Below are 22,358 nucleotides of genomic sequence, written 5' to 3'. Positions count from 1 at the left end.
AGGGGTCATTTACTCTGCATGAACAATCATCCTATGAAGTTTAAACATTCTGGGTCGAGAGGTTCTCAAGTTATTGATTGGAAATGGTTTTCCATGTTCAGGCCCCTGTGGCCTTGACCTTTAACAGAGTGACCCTAAAATCGTTAGGGGTCATCTACTCTGCATGACCAATCATCCTATTAAGTTTCAACAGTCTGGGTCAAGTGGTTCTCAAGTTACTGATCAGAAATGGTTTTCAATGTTCAGGCCCCTGTGACCTTGACCTTTAAGAGAGTGACCCCAAAATCGATAGGGGTCATCTACTCTTCATGACCAATCATCCTATGAAGTTTCAACATTCTGGGTCAAGTGGTTCTCTAGTTATTGATCGAAAATGGTTTTCAATGTTCAGGCCCCTGTGACCTTGACCTTTGATGGAGTGACCCCAAAATCAATAGGGGTCATCTACTCTTCATGGCCAATCATCCTATGAAGTTTCAACATTCTGGGTCAAGTGGTTCTCTAGTTATTGATCGGAAATGGTTTTCAATGTTCAGGCCCCTGTGACCTTGACCTTTGATGGAGTGACCCCAAAATCAATAGGGGTCATCTACTCTTCATGGCCAATCATCCTATGAAGTTTCAACATTCTGGGTCAAGTGGTTCTCTAGTTATTGATCGGAAATGGTTTTCAATGTTCAGGCCCCTGTGACCTTGACCTTTGACGGAGTGACCCCAAAATCAATAGGGGTCATCTACTCTTCATGGCCAATCATCCTATGAAGTTTCAACATTTTGGGTCAAGTGGTTCTCTAGTTATTGATCTGAAATGGTTTTCAATGTTCAGGCCCCTGTGACCTTGACCTTTGACGGAGTGACCCCAAAAACAATAGGGGTCATCAACTACAGCAGCCCTACAACCCTATGAAGTTTGAAGGTTCTAGGTCAAATGGTTCTCCAGTTATTGCTCGGAAATGAAGTGTGACGTACGGACGGACGTACGGACAGGTCAAAAACAATATGTCTCCTGGGGGAGATATTATTATATGGACAAGGTAAAACAATTATGGAGAAATTGTTTACAAACTTCATAAAAAATCTGGGTCATGACAATTTTGCAACTGTATGGTTTTTTTTTGTTGGGTTTAACATCACGTTACATCACACCAGCACAATTTAAGTCAAATGGCAGTATTAAATGGTGGTAGAATACCACAGGTGACACTCAAGGAGTATTACTGATGGGCAGACCAACAGACATGTGTGACTCCAATACAGCCCTTGTATAATTTGTGTCTTGTGATATTATTGCAATACAACGCCAGTGTAAAGTTGTAATCAGGTGTCACTAAGTCTTGATTCGATTATCAAATATAGAACACAACTCACTGGTGGGGAATTATTTGTATATTCTATTTTTAAAATCTGACACTAAGTTTTAATAACAATATGTAACACTGTCCAACAGTTATAAAGTAACAACTTATTTTATATAATTTTATCCAACTTGTAAGAATATTATTTTTAAAGAGAATACTTCACAAAGGTTGTTCACTAAGTCCAGTCTTTTTACAAAGTTCCTTAGACTTCTTTTATCCTCTTAGAAATATGTCATGTTTTGAGTGACAGCTTTCAGACACTTTTAGCTACTTACAAGAGTAGATAAACAAACAAAGTATGAAAATTTGCAAATGGTAAAATCATAAGATGTAGGATTATCACATACAGACAAAAAGTGCTGAAAGCCATAATATATAAATTCTGTTTGAAAGCAATTCTTTTTACATACTCGACAAATATTTAAGTAACAAATGACACATTTTGAGAAGGAAATAATGATTAATGGTAATTACAAATAAGAAATTTTTTTTTCAGAGAGTTAAATTAATGTTTGTTTAATAAATTAAGGGAAAAATATAGGATTTAAACAACAATATCAGAAAAACACAAATTTAATGTTCATAATTTACAGCATAATAATATAATGAGAGCAGTTTTCTTCATGCAGAAAATGATAAAATGGCAAATGATTGTAAACATATGTTTTATACTGTTTTAACTTGTGTCTAATACACATTCCTTATTTGGGGATGGTCTTATTATATAAATGTGTGTTATACACAGAAATCTAAAGTACAGTGCTAGATTAGTTGATTACACAAAGGATATCTTTTTATCATTTCAAGACAAGAGAAACTAGAAAATGCTTTTGTAAAAAAGCGCATGTCTCCCCCAATGCAAAGTCCTATAGGCAAGAAGTAAATAGGGGTCAGGAGCGAAAGTCAAAGAGACACTGATGGTTGGCTGCAATAGGGATTATCTACTTGGCATGTCAAGTCATCCCGCTAAATTTCAACACTCTTGGCCTAGTGGTTCTCAAGTCACTGTTCAGGCTCCTGTGACCTTGACCTTTGATCAAGTGACCTCAAAATATATAGGGGTCATCTACTCTGCATGTCCAATCACCCTATCAAGTTTCAAGATTGTAGGTCAAGTGGTTCTCAAGTTATTTCAAAAAAATGATTTTACATGAACAGGCCACTGTGACCTTGACCTTGAATAGACTGACCCCAAAATCAATAGGGGTCATCTACTCTGCATGTTCAATAATCCTATGAAGTTTCAACATTCTGGGTCAAGTGGTTCTCAAGTTATTGATCTGAACTGGTTATAAATGTTCAGGCCCCTGTGACCTTGACCTTTAACGGAGTGACCCCAAAAACAATAGGTGTCATTTACTCTGCATGAACAATCATCCTATGAAGTTTCAACATTCTGGGTCGAGAGGTTTTCAAGTTACTGATTGGAAATGGTTTTCCATGTTCAGGCCTCTGTGGCCTTGACCTTTAACAGAGCGACCCTAAAATCGTTAGGGGTCATCTACTCTGCATGACCAATCATCCTATGAAGTTTCATCATTCTGGGTCAAGTGGTTCTCAAGTTACTGACCAGAAATGGTTTTCAATGTTCAGGCCCCTGTGACCTTGACCTTTCATAGAGTGACCCCAAAATCATTAGGGATCATCTACTCTGCATGACCAATCATCCTATTAAGTTTCAACATTCTGGGTCAAGTGGTTCTCAAGTTACTGACCAAAAATGGTTTTCAATGGTCAGGCCCCTGTGACCTTGACCTTTAATGGAGTGACCCCAAAATCGATAGGGGTCATCTATTTTGCATGTACAATCATCCTATGAAGTTTCAACATTCTGGGTCAAGTGGTTCTCTAGTTATTGATCGGAAATGGTTTTCCATGTTCAGGCCCCTGTGACCTTGACCTTTGATGGAGTGACTCCAAAATCAATAGGGGTCATCTACTCTTTATGACCAATCATCCTATGAAGTTTCAACATTCTGGGTCAAATGGTTCTCTAGCTATTAATTGGAAATGGTTTTCAATGTTCAGGCCCCTGTGACCTTGACCTTTGATGGAGTGACCCCAAAATCAATAGGGGTCATCTACTCTTCATGGCCAATCATCCTATGAAGTTTCAACATTCTGGGTCAAGTGGTTCTCTGGTTATTGATCGGAAATGGTTTTCAATGATTAGGCCCCTGTGACCTTGACCTTTGACGGAGCGACCCCAAAAACAATAGGGGTCGTCTACTCCAGCAGCCCTACAACCCTATGAAGTTTGAAGGTTCTAGATCAAATGGTTCTCCAGTTATTCCTTGGAAATGAAGTGTGACGTACGGACGGACTGACGGACAGGGCAAAAACAGTATGTCTCCTGGGGGAGACATAAATATAGGTTGTCCTTTAATTCTGTCTATATGTGGACCAATTTGTGTCAAAACAGTGATTGTGTTTCCCCATTACACTATCATTTACACTGGACCAGACTGGTTTTATGACAAGTTAATTCTTGGCCTGTTGCCCCCAGAGATGTCCAACTTGGAAATTAAAGGCTTTATATGGAACAGTCATGTCACTCTTATTTTTTCTGTAGAAATTTAACTACAGTATGAAAGAAATGAAATACTCCTGAATAAGTACAAGGCATTCTTTTCTTGATATTTTTAAACAGTTCACTGTGTAAAAAAAAACTTCCCTGATTTCTGGTTAGTTCTGTATCAGATCTTGTACTTTCTCATATTGGTTTATGAAAAATGTTTTGTTGTAAAAACTCTGGCTTTGGCCTCTTTATTTAATGTTGTCTGCACTCACACAGTTAAACATCCTGATTTCAGAGAATCAATCATATACTATACCTTGTCCCCTTATTTGGAGATATTTTTCTAGGTTGTCACAATCAAGTTTTGTACGACAAAAAATGAGGGCTTTGTCCATCTTGTGTTCCTCAAGAGCTCGAACCACATACTCCCCTTTTAGAATTTTGACTGCTTCTGAGTATGTCTCTGAAATTAGAAAAAGTAACTTTTATATCAATAAGGACTACATTGTTAACTCCGATTTTAACCATCAGTTCTGTAATATTATTTCATCAAAGCTGTGTACTCATTTTCAAATTTTTGTATAATCATCCCAATTTCACTGTGATATGCCATAAACATTAATTTTGTAGGTTTCATTTTATGCTTCAAAAGCCATAAATACTCTTTTGTCAGTTTCATAAAGCTCTAACAAGATTTCAAATCCATTAATTTGTGCTCAAATTTCTGCTTAATGCATAATGAAATGATGGAGACGTTTCAAAAGAGTTTGCTTAATCTTATTTTCCAAGTCAGAATTTTATTGTTTGTCTGTGTAATGCATGGTACTCTAATTCTGGAATAATGTTAGCAGTTTTAGTTGTAGGAACAGGGGACTGAGTGTATCTATTCTGGAATAATGATAGCAATTTTTGTTGTAGGAACAGAGGACGGCGTGTATCTAATCTGGAATGATGTTAGCAAATTTAGTTGTAGGAACAGGGGACTCAGTGTATCTATTCTGGAATAATGATAGCAAATTTTGTTGTAGGAACTGGGGACTGAGTGTATCTAATCTGGAATAATGTTAGCAAATTTAGTTGTAAAAACAGGTGACTGAGTGTATCTAATCTAGAATAATGATAGCAATTTTAGTTGTAGGAACAATGGACTGAGTGTATCTAATCTGGAATAATGTTATAAATTTTAGTTGTAGGAACAATGGACTGGGTGTATCTAATCTGGAATAATGTTATAAATTTTAGTTGTAGAAACAGAGGACTGACTGTATGGTCCCTGATTGGTATCTAACATATGCATCACTAACCTCCTCCTAACTGTTAACTACTTTTTATTACTTATATTACAGGAGAACAACAGTGACATTTATACACCATAGAAGCAGGATAATTGACAGCCTTTTCAGTAAAAAGAATATTAATGATTTAATGTGTGTAAAATACTTATGTAACAAGAGGGCTACAATGGCCCTATATTGCTCATCTGACCTAAATGGATACATGGTGCTAACAGTTCAATTGGTGGTTATAACATTATGATACATGCAGGAAAAATTGATTTTCTTATGAAATTTGATGTTGAACAAATGACCCTATGGACGGGTCTATCTTTGATCCGAGGAGCCTGATTTGAACGAAAGTTTGTGACAATGGTGCAAATCTAAAATATTAATATAAACCTATGATTTTTTTTTTTTAATAAATAAGTTTCAAGTTCAACGGATGCAAAATCATTCTTTTCTGCAGCATCTCAGTGACAGGTATAACCTTTATAGAAATATTTAAAGAACACATTTTACACATAGTTTGCTAAATACATTATCCTTAACGGATTCCACAGACTCAGTACTGTCAACATTTAATTTGTATTTGATATCCCACTTAATCTTTGTTAACATTCTATACAATCTTTGTGAACTTGGTCTAACTGACATCCTTAACAATCTGTCCGAGCATTGCCTTCCATACAATTGTTCTAAACATGGTTTTTGATTTCCAATACAACTTTTAAGATCATGGTATTATTCACATTCTATAAAAAAAGTTTCATTCTTTACAGTTTTCTTAACTTTGTATTTCTGAAATCCTATACAATCTGTCCAGGCACAGTACTGTTGACATCCTGTACAATCTGTCCAGGCACAGTACTGTTGACATCCTGTACAATCTGTCCAGGCACAGTACTGTTGACATCCTGTACAATCTGTCCAGGCATAGCACTGTTGACATCCTATACATTGTCCAGGCATAGTACTGTTGACATCCTATACAATCTGCCCAGGCATAGTCCTGTGAAAATCATTTTGGACATAGTTTACAATCTGTCCAAGTAAAGCCTTGTTGTCATCCTATACAATTTTTCTTTTTACAATCTGTCCTGGCATCCTATGTACACTTTCTGGACATGATAAACGTTTTGTTTCCACACTACACAAACTTTCTGGGCAGGTTCCTGTCATTCATAAATCTGTCCAAGATTTGTCATAAACAACTTGCCATGCATGGCTGTCATCCTACATCATCATACACAAGGCATGGTATTTTACCAAAGTATGGTGTTGTCATTCTTACACAACATATAAGCAGTGTGTTTTCATACTACTTAACAATTACCCTGCTAGATTTCTATAATGAACTTGTCAATCTTTCAATTTGGACAGTACCATTAACTGTTAAAATGGGTGCTTACCAATAATGTACTGACAGAATGGCAAACACTACAGGTATTGATCAGACTGCACAGATGTGCAGAATGATCATAATCGGCACTGGTCGCAAAGGCAGAATCAATCATGTCCAGCATGATAAGGGTTAAGGGGCATATAAAGATGTTGTCATCTAATTAACATTTGCAGGCATGCTGGTCATCCCAAACATGGTATTCTATTCAAAGACACTGATAATATAGAACAGAGATCAATGTACCACATGTTCTAATTTTAGTCTTTGAAAAGAATGTATAACTTTAATTCATCAATCATACAATCTAGTGTAGTAAGACATCATGCAATTAGGCAATGACTAGTGACAGGACATTGGTTGGAGAACTCCAATCGATTATCGGTTGAATTGATTAGCAAACTGATGCGATGTATCGGAAAAATAATCGGTTGAATGTTATTTATTTTCATACTTGTTTATTTAGATATTTATAAATTTATGTCTTTAAAATGACTGTTTTACTTAAAATTCTTAGGCTCTTTTGAAAAATAAAGAACTACCATTATTCAGATGTTGTAAAGCTGGTTCCTGGTAAACAGAAACTTGTTTTAGTAATCACTAATTAGTTGCAGACAGGGAAACCACAATGAATTGCAATCCGGTGTACATGTACCACAGACTCATAGCTGTCATTTGTGACAGTTGACTGGTATACCTGTACCTGTAACATATCTAGCATACAGCAAGGAAGTACAAATACTAACGCTCACCTCCGATCAGCGGTCACCTCGGTTCAGCGGTCATTTTGTGACGCCCCAGACAGTTTTTCCTCTATTTCGTCCCTTTATTCAGCGGCCACCTCCCTTCCACGGCCAGCAGCCACTGAAATTGCCTCCCGACTGCCGTATTTGACCCCTTTCAGCGGCCATGTTTCTTCCAAAACCAATTATTTTTAGGCGATAATAGCCAAAGATACCAGACTTTTGAGAAACACGTGATTGCTAAGTTTCGCATGACTTCACCACAAGAATGACAAAATGACATGAGCTTCTCAATTAAAACTGATAACCAAAGGTTTGATCCCCTTTTTATTACGATCAAATGGCCAATAATTATCGGCAATTAGCGTGTCACCTCGTGTCAATTTTGTTGTTCACAGTTTGATCTCGGTTAAAGATAATACTCGATATCTAATTAGTAACATAATATTTGTGATTCTTTATATTCCTTTCCAAAGTTCATTGTAGAAATTTAGCAGGGTTAAGGGTTAATGGAAAAACAATGCAAACTGTCAGCTAAGTATGAATACTATAGTATGATTACCAGTATAAGGACTTACATGATTTCAAAGTATTGATATGATCTGTCTGAGCTCAACTTATATAACATGATAAACTGTATTGAATGCTATCCCTGATTATAAAGGTGGGGTTCAATCTATTTGATCATTTATATGCCCAATTACATAGACTGTGAATTACGTTTAGCTGCATCTCTACAATAATGAGAAAATTCTGTGGACAACTTTCCATTAAAGAAGAACTCCAGTGATGAAATAGTTTCACAGCAAGTGATGAATGGCTGACTTTCTTATATCAAGTTTTCTTTTTCCTACTCTTGGCGAGTCATGCAAATATCTCATCAGACCTCTCTTTTGAGATCACAGAACTAAAACGGCAAATCTAAGCAGCTTACATATTCCTGGTAATTGGGAAAATAGATGGGTGATTCTTGTTCTCGTTTTTTTTGTCTTTAAATTGATCTCAAAATTTTGTTCCCCAACAATAATTATAAAACATCTCCATTTAATGAGTTTTTCTCACTACTTTACAAAAACAAAATCCACACTTTTTTCCAGAATTTTACAACTCAAAAAATGACATTTTTTTCCTAATTGGCTTAATTTCGTTCTTCTTTTTCAAAGACAAATTATTTTTCTTCAGGTATCTGCACTTGTCAGCATTTGCAATATTAGTTGTTTTACTTAAGAAATAAATTCTAAATTTACAAGGAAAACACAAATTTTAATGGAAGTTATAAGATAATCCTTTTAAGACACAAGCAAACTTGATGAACTGGTTTCCCTCGCCGAATGGGTTTGTGTTGAGGAATGGCAAAGAAATATATCTGGTAAAAAGTTTAGGATGTTACTAAGAAGCAAATAATTTCATTACATTTGAACTTAAAAGAACATAAGTGCTTAAAATCAAGTAAGAAATCTGGAAGGTGGATGGTGACAGGGGTGGGTGTTTACAATTTCACATGTTGATAAATATTCATGGAACATTTGAAAAATTAAAAAAAATAAATAAATAAATAAATTGGGTGGGTGGGGTAAGGTGACTGGGTGAGGGTACAAAACTTCACATGTTGATAATAAATATTGATAAAAAAAAAAAAAAATGTTGCAGGGGAGGGGGTTGCATGATTGGGGTGGTGGGGGTTACTGGGTGGAGGAGCGAGGTGGGGGAAAATACTTTGCATGTTGACCAGGGTAGTGGGGGTGACCGGGTGTGGGTACATTGACCAGGGTAGTGGGGGTGACCGGGTGTGGGTACACAACATGTTGATAATAAATGTTCATGGAAACAAATGGAAGAAATTTAATGAAATTCTACCAATTAGTTAGTTTGTTATGTACAAATATGTGGATTTTTAAACAATTAAAGGACAATAACTGTGGAGCTACTAAAGAGATCCTGATGAAATTGAGTTTGCACTACCACATTATGGTGATCTAAATTCAATTTAAGTTGCATAGTTCTAGGTCAAATATGTCACAAGTTATGAAGCAGAAATTGCCATATCTGTACCCTATATAGTTAACACTAGAAACTTCAAAGGGCCATGACTCTGGTGTTAATTAGGCAATCTGACTGAAACTTGACAGGCTGCATTTCCCTATAGTGGTGAACATGTATATGAAGTTTTATTGAAATACTCCAAACCACTTCCTAGATATGGCTCTGGACAGACTGAAGGATGGACGCCGCCAAAACTATACCCCTCCGCCTTCGGCACAGGATAATAAAGCATAATCAATAGCAAATAACAGTAAACTCAGTTCGCTTCTCAGAAAAAAAAAAAGAATTCTATTACGTTTAATGAAAGTGAAAGCATTTGCATCATCTAAAAGAACTGTAAATAAAACATATCCAAAAAATTACATGCTATGCTCAAAAACAGTAAAAATGCACCATCAATTATATTGTGACATCCAATGCACAACACTTGTCACATGTGCATGTAGAGGATATAACTACTACCATATGTGAACCTCCTATTCAGACAAACTATATTTGGATATAAATGAATCTGATCATCCGTAAGGAACAAATCATGAAATTATTAAATTATAAATGTATTCTTTAGTTTTCAACCTAGCAACTGAATACTGAACTGCAGGCATTAAAAATCTCCAAGATTTAAACTTATTAAATATTTGTCTTTCATAAGAACACTACAGGAAACGTTTGAAGCTGAACATAGTCTTATTGTCTCATATTCCTAAGTGACCCTCATATAATTTTAGTGATGTTAACTGCTTGTAAACCAGTGAGAGACATTGCAATGTATTGCACAGTTACCTCACACTGATGACTTCTTCTTCATTTTCCAGCAATAACCTTAACACTTTCCTGACTTAAATAGCTTTTTACAATGCAGAAACAAGAATTTTGAATCAAGAAACAAAAAGATGGAAGACCAATCACTTCTACTGAAGCATGCCTATGACCAAATAAATTCATTATGTGTCTTCATCACATAGATTACTTACGAGATTTCATTGAATGAACAGGAAAGGAATTAAATGTGCGATTCCAAAGCTCTGATTATATCACTCTTGGCGACATTTATATTGCCCTATGGGACATTTCTTGTATGGACCAGGAAATAAGTTTCTTTTCAGCAGGATATCAGGGCTTGACAGAAATAATCAAAGTAGAAAAATATCTTAACCCGACTTTTCATCACAATATACAAATATGGACATTCTGTCCCTGTAAGCACAAACATTTTAGGTGATTTTTACACCAAGTAAGCTGGGATGATCTTATTTCATTTCCACAGACTTGGTGTGATCTTGATAATTCTACATTCTTTCCAAGCACGATGCTTTTGCTATCCTGTATAACCTTACTTATATGTTGTCATCATATGATAATCTTTCCATGCTTCAGCCATCCTACACAGTCTTTCTAATCATGGTGCTTAAATTATTCTAATCACCAGATGTTGTTATTTTAATCATGGTGTTGTTACTAGTATTCTAATCATGGTGCTAATAATCATGGTGTTGTTATTCTAATCATGGTGCTAATAATCATGGTGCTATTATTCTAATCAAGGTGTTGTCTTTCTAATCATGATGCTGTCTTTCTAATTGTGATGTTGTCTTTCTAAACATGATGTTGTCTTTCTAATTGTGATGTTGTCTTTCTAATCATGATGTTGTCTTTCTAATTGTGATGTTGTCTGTCTTTCTAACTGTGATGTTGTCTTCCTAATCATGATGTTGTCTTTCTAACTGTGATGTTGTCTTTCTAATTGTGATGTTGTCTTTCTAATCGTGATGTTGTCTTTCTAACTGTGATGTTGTCTTTCTAATTGTGATGTTGTCTTTCTAACTGTGATGTTGTCTTTCTAATCATGGTGTTGTCTTTCTAACTGTGATGTTGTCTTTCTAATTGTGATGTTGTCTTTCTAACTGTGATGTTGTCTTTCTAATTGTGATGTTGTCTTTCTAATTGTGATGTTGTCTTTCTAACTGTGATGTTGTCTTTCTAATCATGATGTTGTCTTTCTAACTGTGATGTTGTCTGTCTTTCTAACTGTGATGTTGTCTTCCTAATCATGATGTTGTCTTTCTAACTGTGATGTTGTCTTTCTAATCGTGATGTTGTCTTTCTAATGGTGATGTTGTCTTTCTAATTGTGATGTTGTCTTTCTAACTGTTATGTTGTCTTTCTAATCATGATGTTGTCTTTCTAACTGTGATGTTGTCTGTCTTTCTAATTGTGATGTTGTCTTTCTAATTGTGATGTTGTCTTTCTAACTGTGATGTTGTCTTTCTAATTGTGATGTTGTCTTTCAAATCATGATGTTGTCTTTCTAATCATGATGTTGTCTTTCTAACTGTGATGTTGTCGTCTTTCTAATTGTGATGTTGTCTTTCTAATTGTGATGTTGTCTTTCTAACTGTGATGTTGTCTTTCTAATCATGATGTTGTCTTTCTAACTGTGATGTTGTCTGTCTTTCTAACTGTGATGTTGTCTTCCTAATCATGATGTTGCCTTTCTAACTGTGATGTTTTCTTTCTAATCATGATGTTGTCTTTCTAATTGTGATGTTCTCTTTCTAACTGTGATGTTGTCTTTCTAACTGTGATGTTGTCTTTCTAATCATGATGTTGTCTTTCTAACTGTGATGTTGTCGTCTTTCTAATTGTGATGTTGTCTTTCTAATTGTGATGTTGTCTTTCTAACTGTGATGTTGTCTTTCTAATCATGATGTTGTCTTTCTAACTGTGATGTTGTCTGTCTTTCTAACTGTGATGTTGTCTTCCTAATCATGATGTTGTCTTTCTAACTGTGATGTTTTCTTTCTAATCATGATGTTGTCTTTCTAATTGTGATGTTCTCTTTCTAACTGTGATGTTGTCTTTCTAACTGTGATGTTGTCTTTCTAATTGTGATGTTGTCTTTCTAATCATGATGTTGTCTTTCTAACTGTGATGTTGTCTTTCTAACTGTGATGTTGTCTTTCTAATTGTGATGTTGTCTTTATAATCATGATGTTGTCTTTCTAATTGTGATGTTGTCTTTCAAATCATGTACAATGTACTTCACATGCTGGCACAGTAGTCAGTGTCAATGTGGTAGGGGAGTTAGTTGTGCAGTAGTTAGCAGGTTGGACTTTAACAAAATCAATCCGGGTTCAACTGCAGGTAATGTGAGACATCCTGACAGGAGTCTAGGGCTGGGTGATTTACTTACACTGTTTCCAGGCAGTGTCATCCTAGACTACATGCTGTGAAGGTAAATATGGCACCTTTCTTGAGCTCGACTTGAAACAAGAGCACCGCCTATGAGTGCCAACACTTGTCCGAAAGTGCTGGACTGGACAATATGTTAAAAAAAAAAGAGTTATGTTCATGGCCTTCTTACTCATCTTAATTGATGACAAAAAAATGTATGAGGTTTCAAAGCTATATAGAAAGTATTCAAGAAAAGTTAACTTATACAAAAATAACCAAGAAATACTGATTTTCTAAGTTAAAAAGGCCCATAAATCTGACAAAATACAAGAGAGAGTTATGGTTCTTGACCTACATTATTACTTACCTAATGATAATAAACAAGTCTGCAAAGTTTCAAAGCTATAGCTCTTATAGAAAGCAAGAAAAGTGACCTAAATAAATAGAAATTAAAATACTAAGTACATAAAGGGCCATAATTCAGACAAAATGCATAACAGACTTTCAGCTCTCGGCCTACTTACTCATCAAACGATGATAAACAAGTCTGCAAAGTTTCAAATCTAATGTTCTTTTAGTATTCATTTATTGAAATTGACCTATACAAATATTTTAACCAAGAAATTCAAATTTTTTAAGTACAAAAAAAGCGTAATTCTTACAAAGTGCAGGTTAGAGTTATGGTTCTTTGTCCACTTACTCCTTAATGATGATAAACAAGTGTGCAAAGTTTCAAAGCTGTAGCTCTTATAGTTTTTGTGAAAAAGTGGACCTAAACAAAAATTCTCACCAAAAAAAAAAAAAAATTTTTTTCTAAGTACAAAAAGGGCCATAACTCTAACAAAATGCTTATCAGAGTTATGGTTCTTGGCCTACATAGTCCTCTAATGATGATAAACAAGTGTGCAAGGTTTCAAAGCTGTAGCACTTACAGTTTTTGAGAAAAGGTGGACCTAAACAAAGATTTTAACCAATGCCGATGCCAACGATCAAGTGACATTTACAATCCAAAACCAAATACAAGCATGCGGCAAGCTAGTGAGAAGTTTGCCATCAGCTTGCGCAAGCTTACTGCAATCTTAAAAAGACTGAAGTCATGTAATATAATGCTTGCAGATGCTCACATAGAAATTAAGTTTGCGGATAAGTCTTGCTTCGCCATTAAAAAAAGCCCTGTTGAGGCAAATCTCCCTTATTGACAATCTGAAAATATGGCATGTATGTAATCATACAGCCAAGAGAAGTCAGAAATGAGAAGATAAGCTAATGAATTAAACATCTATTATGAGGAGTGTTTTAGCAGATAATGGTAGTTTTTTGTTTCCGAATTGCCGCAAATCTACTTTGCAATATATCAATCATGTATGATTTAAAACCTTTCAACAAACCCATTTACCTGTGACCAATAAATAGTGCTCTTCTTTTTTACATGTGAGAGGGTCTTTTTAAAGAACTACTTCTTTTTTACACGTGAGAGGGTCAAAAGAAGTACTTCTTTTTTTTAATGTGACAGGGTCAAAAGAACTACTTCTTTTTCATATATGAGAGGGTCAAAAGAACAATTTCAAGAGGTTGAAGCTCAAGTTAATTAATCCAAATGACATTGGAGTGTTTAAACACTGGTGCAAAACTGTCCATCACAGCAAACTGCTTTAAATTTGTCTTTTAAACTATTCTGCTTACTGAGCAGAACAGATGTCAGTATTTTCAATTTAACTAATTAAAGGGCAACAACTCTAGAGCAACAAAGACTATAAAAATTGTTATTCAACTAAGCCAAGATATAATGTCCATGAACATTCTAAGTTTAATAACCACTGAACAAGATATGCTTAAATTATTCAGCTAACACTGTCTATTTTCACAGTTTAAGTTATTCAAGGGTCATAAGTTTAGAGTGACTGGGACTGTCCTGCTTTTTTTTTTTAACATGTCTGAGATATTATGCCCGGTGCAAGTTCGATGAAACTGGATAAGAACTACTGATGTTCGTAAAATAGGCATTGTCAATTTTCGCAATTTTTATCAATTCAAAGGCCTTAACTTCAGAGGCACTGGGGCAATCCAGATGGTTATCAAACTTGGCTGACACAGTTATAACAATAAACACTATGACCCAATTTAGTAAGCACTGGATAAGAACTGCTCAAGTCGGAGTGTGGACATGGTCTACAATATTTTCCCAACTTAAAATAATTCAAGGGCCATAACTTCAGACAGACTTGGAGAATTTAGCTTTTTAGCTCACCTGTCACATAGTGACAAGGTGAGCTTTTGTGATCACCCTTCGTCCGTCGTCAGTCCATCCGTGCGTCAACAATTTCTTGTCTGCATGATAGTGGTTTCATTTATGATTTTATTTTAACCAAACTTGCACACAACTTGTATCACCAAAAGATCTTGGTTCCTTTCTTGAACTGGCCTGAGATTCCATTATGGGTTCCAGAGTTATGGCCCCTGAAAGAACCAGAATTAGCTATTTTGACCTTGTCTGCACAACAGCAGCTTTATTTATGATTTGATTTTAACCAAACTTGCACACAACTTGTATCACCATAAGATCTTGGTTCCTTTCTTTTCTTGAACTGGCCAGATCCCATTATGGGTTCCAGAGTGATGGCCCCTGAAAGGGCCAGAATTAGCTATTTTTACCTTGTCTGCACAATAGCAGCTTCATTTATGATTTGAATTTAATCAATCTTGCATAAAACTTGTGTCACCATAAGATCTCGGTTCCTTTCTTGAAACGGCCAGATCCCATAATGGTTCCAGAGTTATGGACCCTGAAAGGGCCAAAATTAGCTACTTTGACCTTGTCTGCATAATAGCAGCTTCATTTATGATTTGATTTTAACCAAACTTGCATACAGCTTGTATCACCACAAGATCTTGGTTCCTTTCTTAAACTGGCCAGATTCGGTCATGGGTTCAAGAGTTACGGCCCCTTAAAGATCCAAAATTTGCTATTTTGGCTTTTGCAGCGATATAGAGACTTCATTTATGGTTTGATTAGATACGAACTTCCAAAATATCTTTATCAACAATAAATCTTGGATTCCATGACGAATCAGTCAGATCCAATAGTAGGTTCCAGAGTTATTCTATATCTGATTACCTCCCCTGATTGTAATCAAAATGGATTTATATCAGTAAGTACTTATAGGACTTACTTGAAAATTCATTATTGTCATTAGTTGGACTGAGACAATCAGGGTAGATAACTATGGACTGATTTTATGTCAAATTACCTCCCTTTATTTCAAATTAAAATGGGTATATCTCCGTAACTAATGAAGATACTGATCTGAAATTTCATTTATGTCAACAGACTTGGACAATCAGTGAAGAAACATATTGACTGAATTTATGACAAATTACCTCCCTTTATTTTTATCTAAATGAATACACCTTAGCAGCTTCTAATGATATTGGTTTGAAACGTTATGTCTTCCATGGTAAGAAATAGTCATATTAGATAACTCTTGATTGAAAATTTATCGATATGAATACTTTACTTATATATTGTTGTATAGGCTTGTACTCAGTATCTTCTACATGCATATACCAATGCATGATTTCCTCCTCCGATTTAAAAAAAAATGGATTTATCTCGGTAAATATTTATAGAACTCATTTGAAATTTCATTATTGTCTTTAGTTGGACTGATGCAATCAGCGTAGATAGCTATGGACTGATTTTATGTCAAATTACCTCCCTTAGTTTCAAATTAAAATGGGTGTATCTCATTAACCAGTGAAGATACTGATTTGAAATGTCAGTTGTGCCATCAGATGGACTCGGACAATCAGGGTAGATAACTTTTGACTGAATTTATGACAAATTACCTCCCTTTATTTTATGTAAACGAATATATATCAGCAGCATCTAATGAGATTTGTTTTAAATGTTATTTAAGTCTTCCAGGGTAAGGAATAGTCATGTTAGTACAAAAATGCAGCATTTGAGCCTCGGACCCTCAAACTTGGAAAATGGCCCTGACTAGGTCAAAAGGGACTGTTACAAGAAAATGTTTATCCTGATATTTAATGTGTATGCCTACATGCTCTATATCAAAACTTGATCATATCATTTTGAGCAATGGTACTCAGGTGAGCGATACAGGGCCATCATCGCCTCTTGTTATTGAATTTGGTCACAATATTATGCCAATAATCATTTCAACCTGGTTTGGTTAACATCTGATATGAAGTACTATTGAGTTAGAGATTGGACAACTTTAGTATATGCTACCAGAGCAACTTCACAGGTGATCCTATATGTGCCTAAAATTTACTTCCTACCTATAGGAATTGAGAATCAATGTAATTCTGACAAGTAAAGCTCAATCCCAGTGATGGAAACTGTGAACATTATAACACAGAAGCACTCCAACCTAAGAATTTATTCCTTTAAAAGTGATAAATGGTTGATTTCTTTTTCATAGTAGTCTTTCTCCTACTCTCGGGGAGTCATGCAAGAATATCAGTCTGGCTTCTAACACCACCACAACCAGCAAATCTAAGCCGACTTTATTTTTCCAGGTAATTGTGAAGATTGACTGCTGTTCCTTCTTCTTGTTTTTTGTCTTTAAATGAGAACATTATTTCTCTCTCCTAAATATGTATGTTTTCAATACTCAACATCTCCATATCTCATTCCCCAGCAATAAAGCATTTGTTTTTAATTGGTTTTCCTCACTATACTAGAAAATAAATTCTCACTTTTCCACATTTGGAGAGAGTACAAATTATTTTTGGCACTGCATAAGCTACAAATTCCCTGTTATTGTTCTCAACTATACTTTGAAAATGCAATATAAATGTTTTATGATTTAGCAGAATTCTATAGATCATCAGCTGCCAAAGATCTGTTTATAAAAGTAAAACCACTTCAGTCTGTGTATTAATTTCTGTGTACAAATCATCTCTGATATCAAAGGCTATTTGTAAAATATGTAATTATGCCCCTAAATCTCCCGCCCATGACAGCTTGTCTGAAGTTTTACTTTGTTGGCTGTTCTATCAATAAACACAAGAAAGGTTAAAGCTTTGGTGCTTTTAAGAACTTGCCATTGTTAGGTTATTAAGTTTACCTCATGCTTCAGAGTACCACATACTTTAGGGAGCCTAGACTTGGAACTTTACTTTAACCAAATTCTTCACAGCATTTACATGGGATGGGATTTTGTCAGTTTAAAAAGAGTGAAGAATAGAGCCACTTGCAAACAAATGCCTGCATTCTAATACGAAGGATTTCAGCAGGAAAAAGTAACATCATTTTGCATGAATAACTTAATAACAGCAATACACTGCTTTTATCTATGCTTTTAAGATAAAGTTTTCTTGAGTAACAATTTCTTTGCCAAAGATTTCTTAAGACAACAAAAACCAACACCACTCCAATTACAAAAAGCCAAACATTTTCAGTAAAAAAACAAGAGGACCATGCTGGTCCTGAATCACTCACCTGTCCCCACATGACCCAGTTTGAACTGAGTATGACGTGGTTTTTTTCTATTATTTGACACACTGACCTAGTTTTTGAGCTCATGTGACCCAGTTTTGAACCTGAACTAGATATCATCAAGATAAAAATTCTGACCAATTTTCATGAAGATCCATTGAAAAGTATGGCCTCTAGAGAGGTCACAAGGTTTTTCTATTTTTAGACCTACTGACCTAGTTTTTGACCGCAGTTGACCCAGTTTCGAACTTGACCTAGATATCATCAAGGTGAACATTCAGATCAATTTTCATGAAGATCCATGAAAAACATTGCCTCTAGAGAGGTCAAAAGATTTTTCTAATTTTAGACCTACTGACCTAGTTTTTGATCGCAGTTGACCCAGTTTCAAACATGACCTAGATATCATCAAGATAAACATTCAGACCAACTTTCATACAGATCCCATGAAAAGTATGGCCTCTAGCGAGGTCACAAGGTTTTTTTATTATTTGACCTACTGACCTAGTTTTTGATGGCACGTGACCCAGTTTCAAACTTGACCTAGATATCATCAAGGTGAACATTCTGACCAATTTACATGAAGATCCATTCAAGGGTATGGCCTCTAGAGAGGTCACAAGGTTTTTCTATTTTTAGACCTACTGACCTAGTTTTTGATCGCAGTTGACCCGGTTTCAGAACTGATCTATATATCATCAAGATAAACATTCAGACCAACTTTCATACAGATCCCATGAAAAATATGGCCTCTAGAGAGGTCACAACGTTTTTTCATTATTTGACCTACTGACCTACTTTTTGATGGCACGTGACCCACTTTCGAACTTGACCTAGACATCATCAAGATGAACATTCTGACCAATTTTTATGAAGATCCATTGAAAAGTTTGGCCTCTAGAGAGGTCACAAGGTTTTTCTATTTTTAGACCTACTGACCTAGTTTTTGACCGCACTTGACCCAGTTTCGAACTTGACCTAGATATCATCAAAGTGAACATTCAGACCAATTTTCATGAAGATCCATTGAAAATATGCCTCTAGAGAGGTCAAAAGATTTTTCTAATTTTAGACCTACTGATCTAGTTTTTGACCGCAGTTGACCCAGTTTCAAACATGACCTAGATATCATCAACATAAACATTCAGACCAACTTTCATACAGATCCCATGAAAAGTATGACCTCTAGAGAGGTCACAAGGTTTTTTTTATTTTTAGACCTACTGACCTAGTTTTTGACTGCACATGACCCAGTTTCAAACTTGATCTAGATATCAACAAGATGAACATTCAGACCAACTTTCATACAGATCACATGAAAATTATGGCCTTTAGAGAGGTCACAAGGTTTTTCTATTATTTGACCTACTGACCTAGTTTTTGAGGGCACGAGACCCACTTTCAAACTTGACCTAGATATCATCAAGATGAACATTCTGACCAATTTTCATGAAGATCGTTTGATATATATGGCCTCTAGAGAGGTCACAAGGTTTTTCTATTTTTAGACCTACTGACCTAGTTTTTGACCGCATGTGACCCAGTTTCGAACTTGACCTAGATATCATCAATGTAAACATTCTGACCAATTTTCATAAAGACCCCATGAAAAATGTGATCTCTAGAGTGGTCACAAGCAAAAGTTTACGCACGGATAGACGGACGACGGACGCTGCGCGATCACAAAAGCTCAGCTAAAAAACGCAGAAGAATTACGTTTTCGTAGAATTTTTTCTTCTCGAGAATGATTATACTATTTCCCATTAAGATATGATAGGGTTTTAATAATAGTAGCTTGATCTGGGATGCTGTATTTGGCTCAAGTCAATTTAGCCAGATTAGATCTCACATAATTTTGTCAATGTTAAAATTGAAATGAGTGAAGTTTTAATGTATGTGTTTTTGTGTGCGCTATATCCTTAGGACGGCCAGCACATATTTATGCAATCTCGCCAGGCATATGTATGTTTTTGACAACACAGAAAATGACCTCACTCGACCTTCAGCTATTTCCGGAAGTAAATAAAATGAAAGTAGAAATGCTAAACTTGAAAACGAAAGCCGCATTTTGATTCGTAGATAGTCAGGGGTCAGGCGCAGGGGTCACCCCGTCTAAATGTATGCGCTATTGGGGAGCCAATTTTCAGCACTTTATTACGAATCGAAATTACCTGGGCTTTAGTACAGCATGTCAGCTTTTGATCTATGAAAAAATATTTGAGCTCTGGATAAACAGAAATCCCACAGGGGTCCGTAACGGACCAAGGGTACATTGATAATTTTGGAACTTCATCAAATCGCTCAAAATGTCATTTTTGATGTTGTCTGAGAGTGTCAGTATATGCCTCAGATGTAAGATATAACCGTATCTGAGAGCTGTAGACCTAGACATTTCAGAAATATTTTCAAAATAAGTTTCGTGTAATAAATGCTGTTTCTACGGAAGCGTGAAAGGGCCATCAGACGCTAATACGTTTTAGTACGTAAAGGATATAAAGAAACTGTGTCAGGTCATGAATATTAAGGTAGTTCTGCACGTTCGGATCAATTTTCTTTCTACAATGTAGATTTGATTAAACTCTTGATTTTTCAAAACTTCAGAATATACTTAGAAAATTTAGCAAATAAAAAAAATAGGGCCGTGTGCTTGATTTTTTGCGAGACAGATTTGAAAAATTTGGACTTCAAGCAATTTTTCATAATGAGAGTTTATGGGGAAATCATAACTTTCATAACATTTTCGTGAATAGAAATTTTTCTACAATGCAGATTTTAATGAAACTTCTCACAACTGTAAATAAACATATGCCCTTTAATGTGGTGAAATAAAATGTACAGGTCTGTGTGCTTATTTTTGAGATAATAATTGAGCCGCACCACGAGAAAACCAACATAGTGGTTTTGCGACCAGCATGGATCCAGACCAGCCTGCGCATTCGCGCAGTCTGGTCAGGATCCATGCTGTTCGCTGACAGTTTCTCTCATTCCAATAGGCTTTGAAAGCGAACAGCATGGAGCCTGACCAGACTGCGCGGATGTGCAGGCTGGTCTGGATCCAATTGCTGGTCGCAAACACACAATGTTGGTTTTCTCATGGTGCGGCTCATATAACCATGACATTCAAATGTACATGTACAAAAAAATCTTCATGAAGTTTCTTCCCTGGCTCAAATCTTTTCTTAGAATATTATTATCATAATTATGCCTTTCTAAATGCAACAAGAAGCAAGGTTCATATAACATTACATTATACAATTTTTCAGAAGATTTCATTATCTTGTTACTGCGGATACAAATATTCCATCAATACATTAAAGAAAATGCATTGATGAAATGGTTCTGCACCAAGTAATTACTGGAAGCTACAAATTGTCTTTCAAATTTACATAATGACAGTTTCACGTTTTTGCACATATTTGTTTGTGAATTTGTAAACAGCCTCTCACCAGGGGCAACTGAAGTAAAATGGAATTTAAAGGAGAGAAAAAAAAACATTACATTTTCTCATTGTATCAAGACACAAAAGCTCAGAAGAACTCAATAAGGTATCAAGTCAAAATAAAAATTCAGAACGGAAATTATCCAGTAGTCTACCGATTACAGACAATTTTCACAAGTTTATTACAGAATAATCAGATCTTATATTACTATGTCTTCCATTAATCTCATTCAAATGCATGCTGAAGAAAATTCCCTTACCAATTCTATAGACATTTTGTGTTTAATTTTGTCACATCCATTGGCTGTCAAATTAGAGCTATGGTGCTCTAAAGCACTTACTGCATGAATTTCCTTTGAAGCGATTATCATGCGTTTCAGTTTGAATTTCGTAACAATTACTTAATTTGCAATGTTACAAAATTGTAACTTAAGTTCTATGAAGAGCTTAGTAGACAAATATTCTCATGCACAAAACTTTCTGCCCAAAATACGAGAGCTGTTAAAAAACAATGTAGACTTTGTCTCTAGATTTTATATACTTTAATGAAACAAAACAAAAAATATATCATCATGATTCACAATTTTTCTACTAACTGCACTGCAAGCAAATTTGATGTGATTTTGATCATACAGTAAGGAGCTACGCCTCCTCAGAAACACTCACATGAACCTGGCGCAGGGTGATCATAATTCAACGATGTTAACTACGTTATGCCTTCACTGAGGTGCTTTCATTAATTCATATTTGTAAATTTCTTTTATTAATTTTGATGAACAATACCTAAATCATAATTAGTTGTTTGGTTAGAACACTGAAAAAAGTATCAGCTTAATATGCCAAGCATCTCGGATAGGGTGCGCATCATGAGTACTTGGTCTTTAATCCAATTTATTTATTTATTTATTTGGGTTTTACGGTGCACCAATACAGTATAGGTTAT

The 22,358-nt window shown here is 35.4% G+C and overlaps 1 protein-coding gene across 1 annotated transcript in view; it reads right to left on the bottom strand.

Annotated features, from left to right (window-relative positions):
• The window catches only part of LOC123549716 (ATP-dependent RNA helicase DDX1-like), a 193,714-nt gene that overhangs the window by 33,706 nt on the left and 137,650 nt on the right, over positions 1 to 22,358 (bottom strand). The window contains exon 16 of the mRNA XM_045338033.2: positions 4,193 to 4,339. Coding sequence (XP_045193968.2) covers positions 4,193 to 4,339 — 147 coding nt within the window. The remainder of the gene's footprint in view (positions 1 to 4,192; positions 4,340 to 22,358) is intronic.

The sequence above is a fragment of the Mercenaria mercenaria genome, chromosome 6, assembly GCF_021730395.1.
Source record: "Mercenaria mercenaria strain notata chromosome 6, MADL_Memer_1, whole genome shotgun sequence".
In the NCBI taxonomy this organism is placed as follows: domain Eukaryota; kingdom Metazoa; phylum Mollusca; class Bivalvia; order Venerida; family Veneridae; genus Mercenaria; species Mercenaria mercenaria.
Note: the sequence above shows the minus strand (reverse complement) of the source record. Positions and strands in the feature narration are given on the sequence as shown.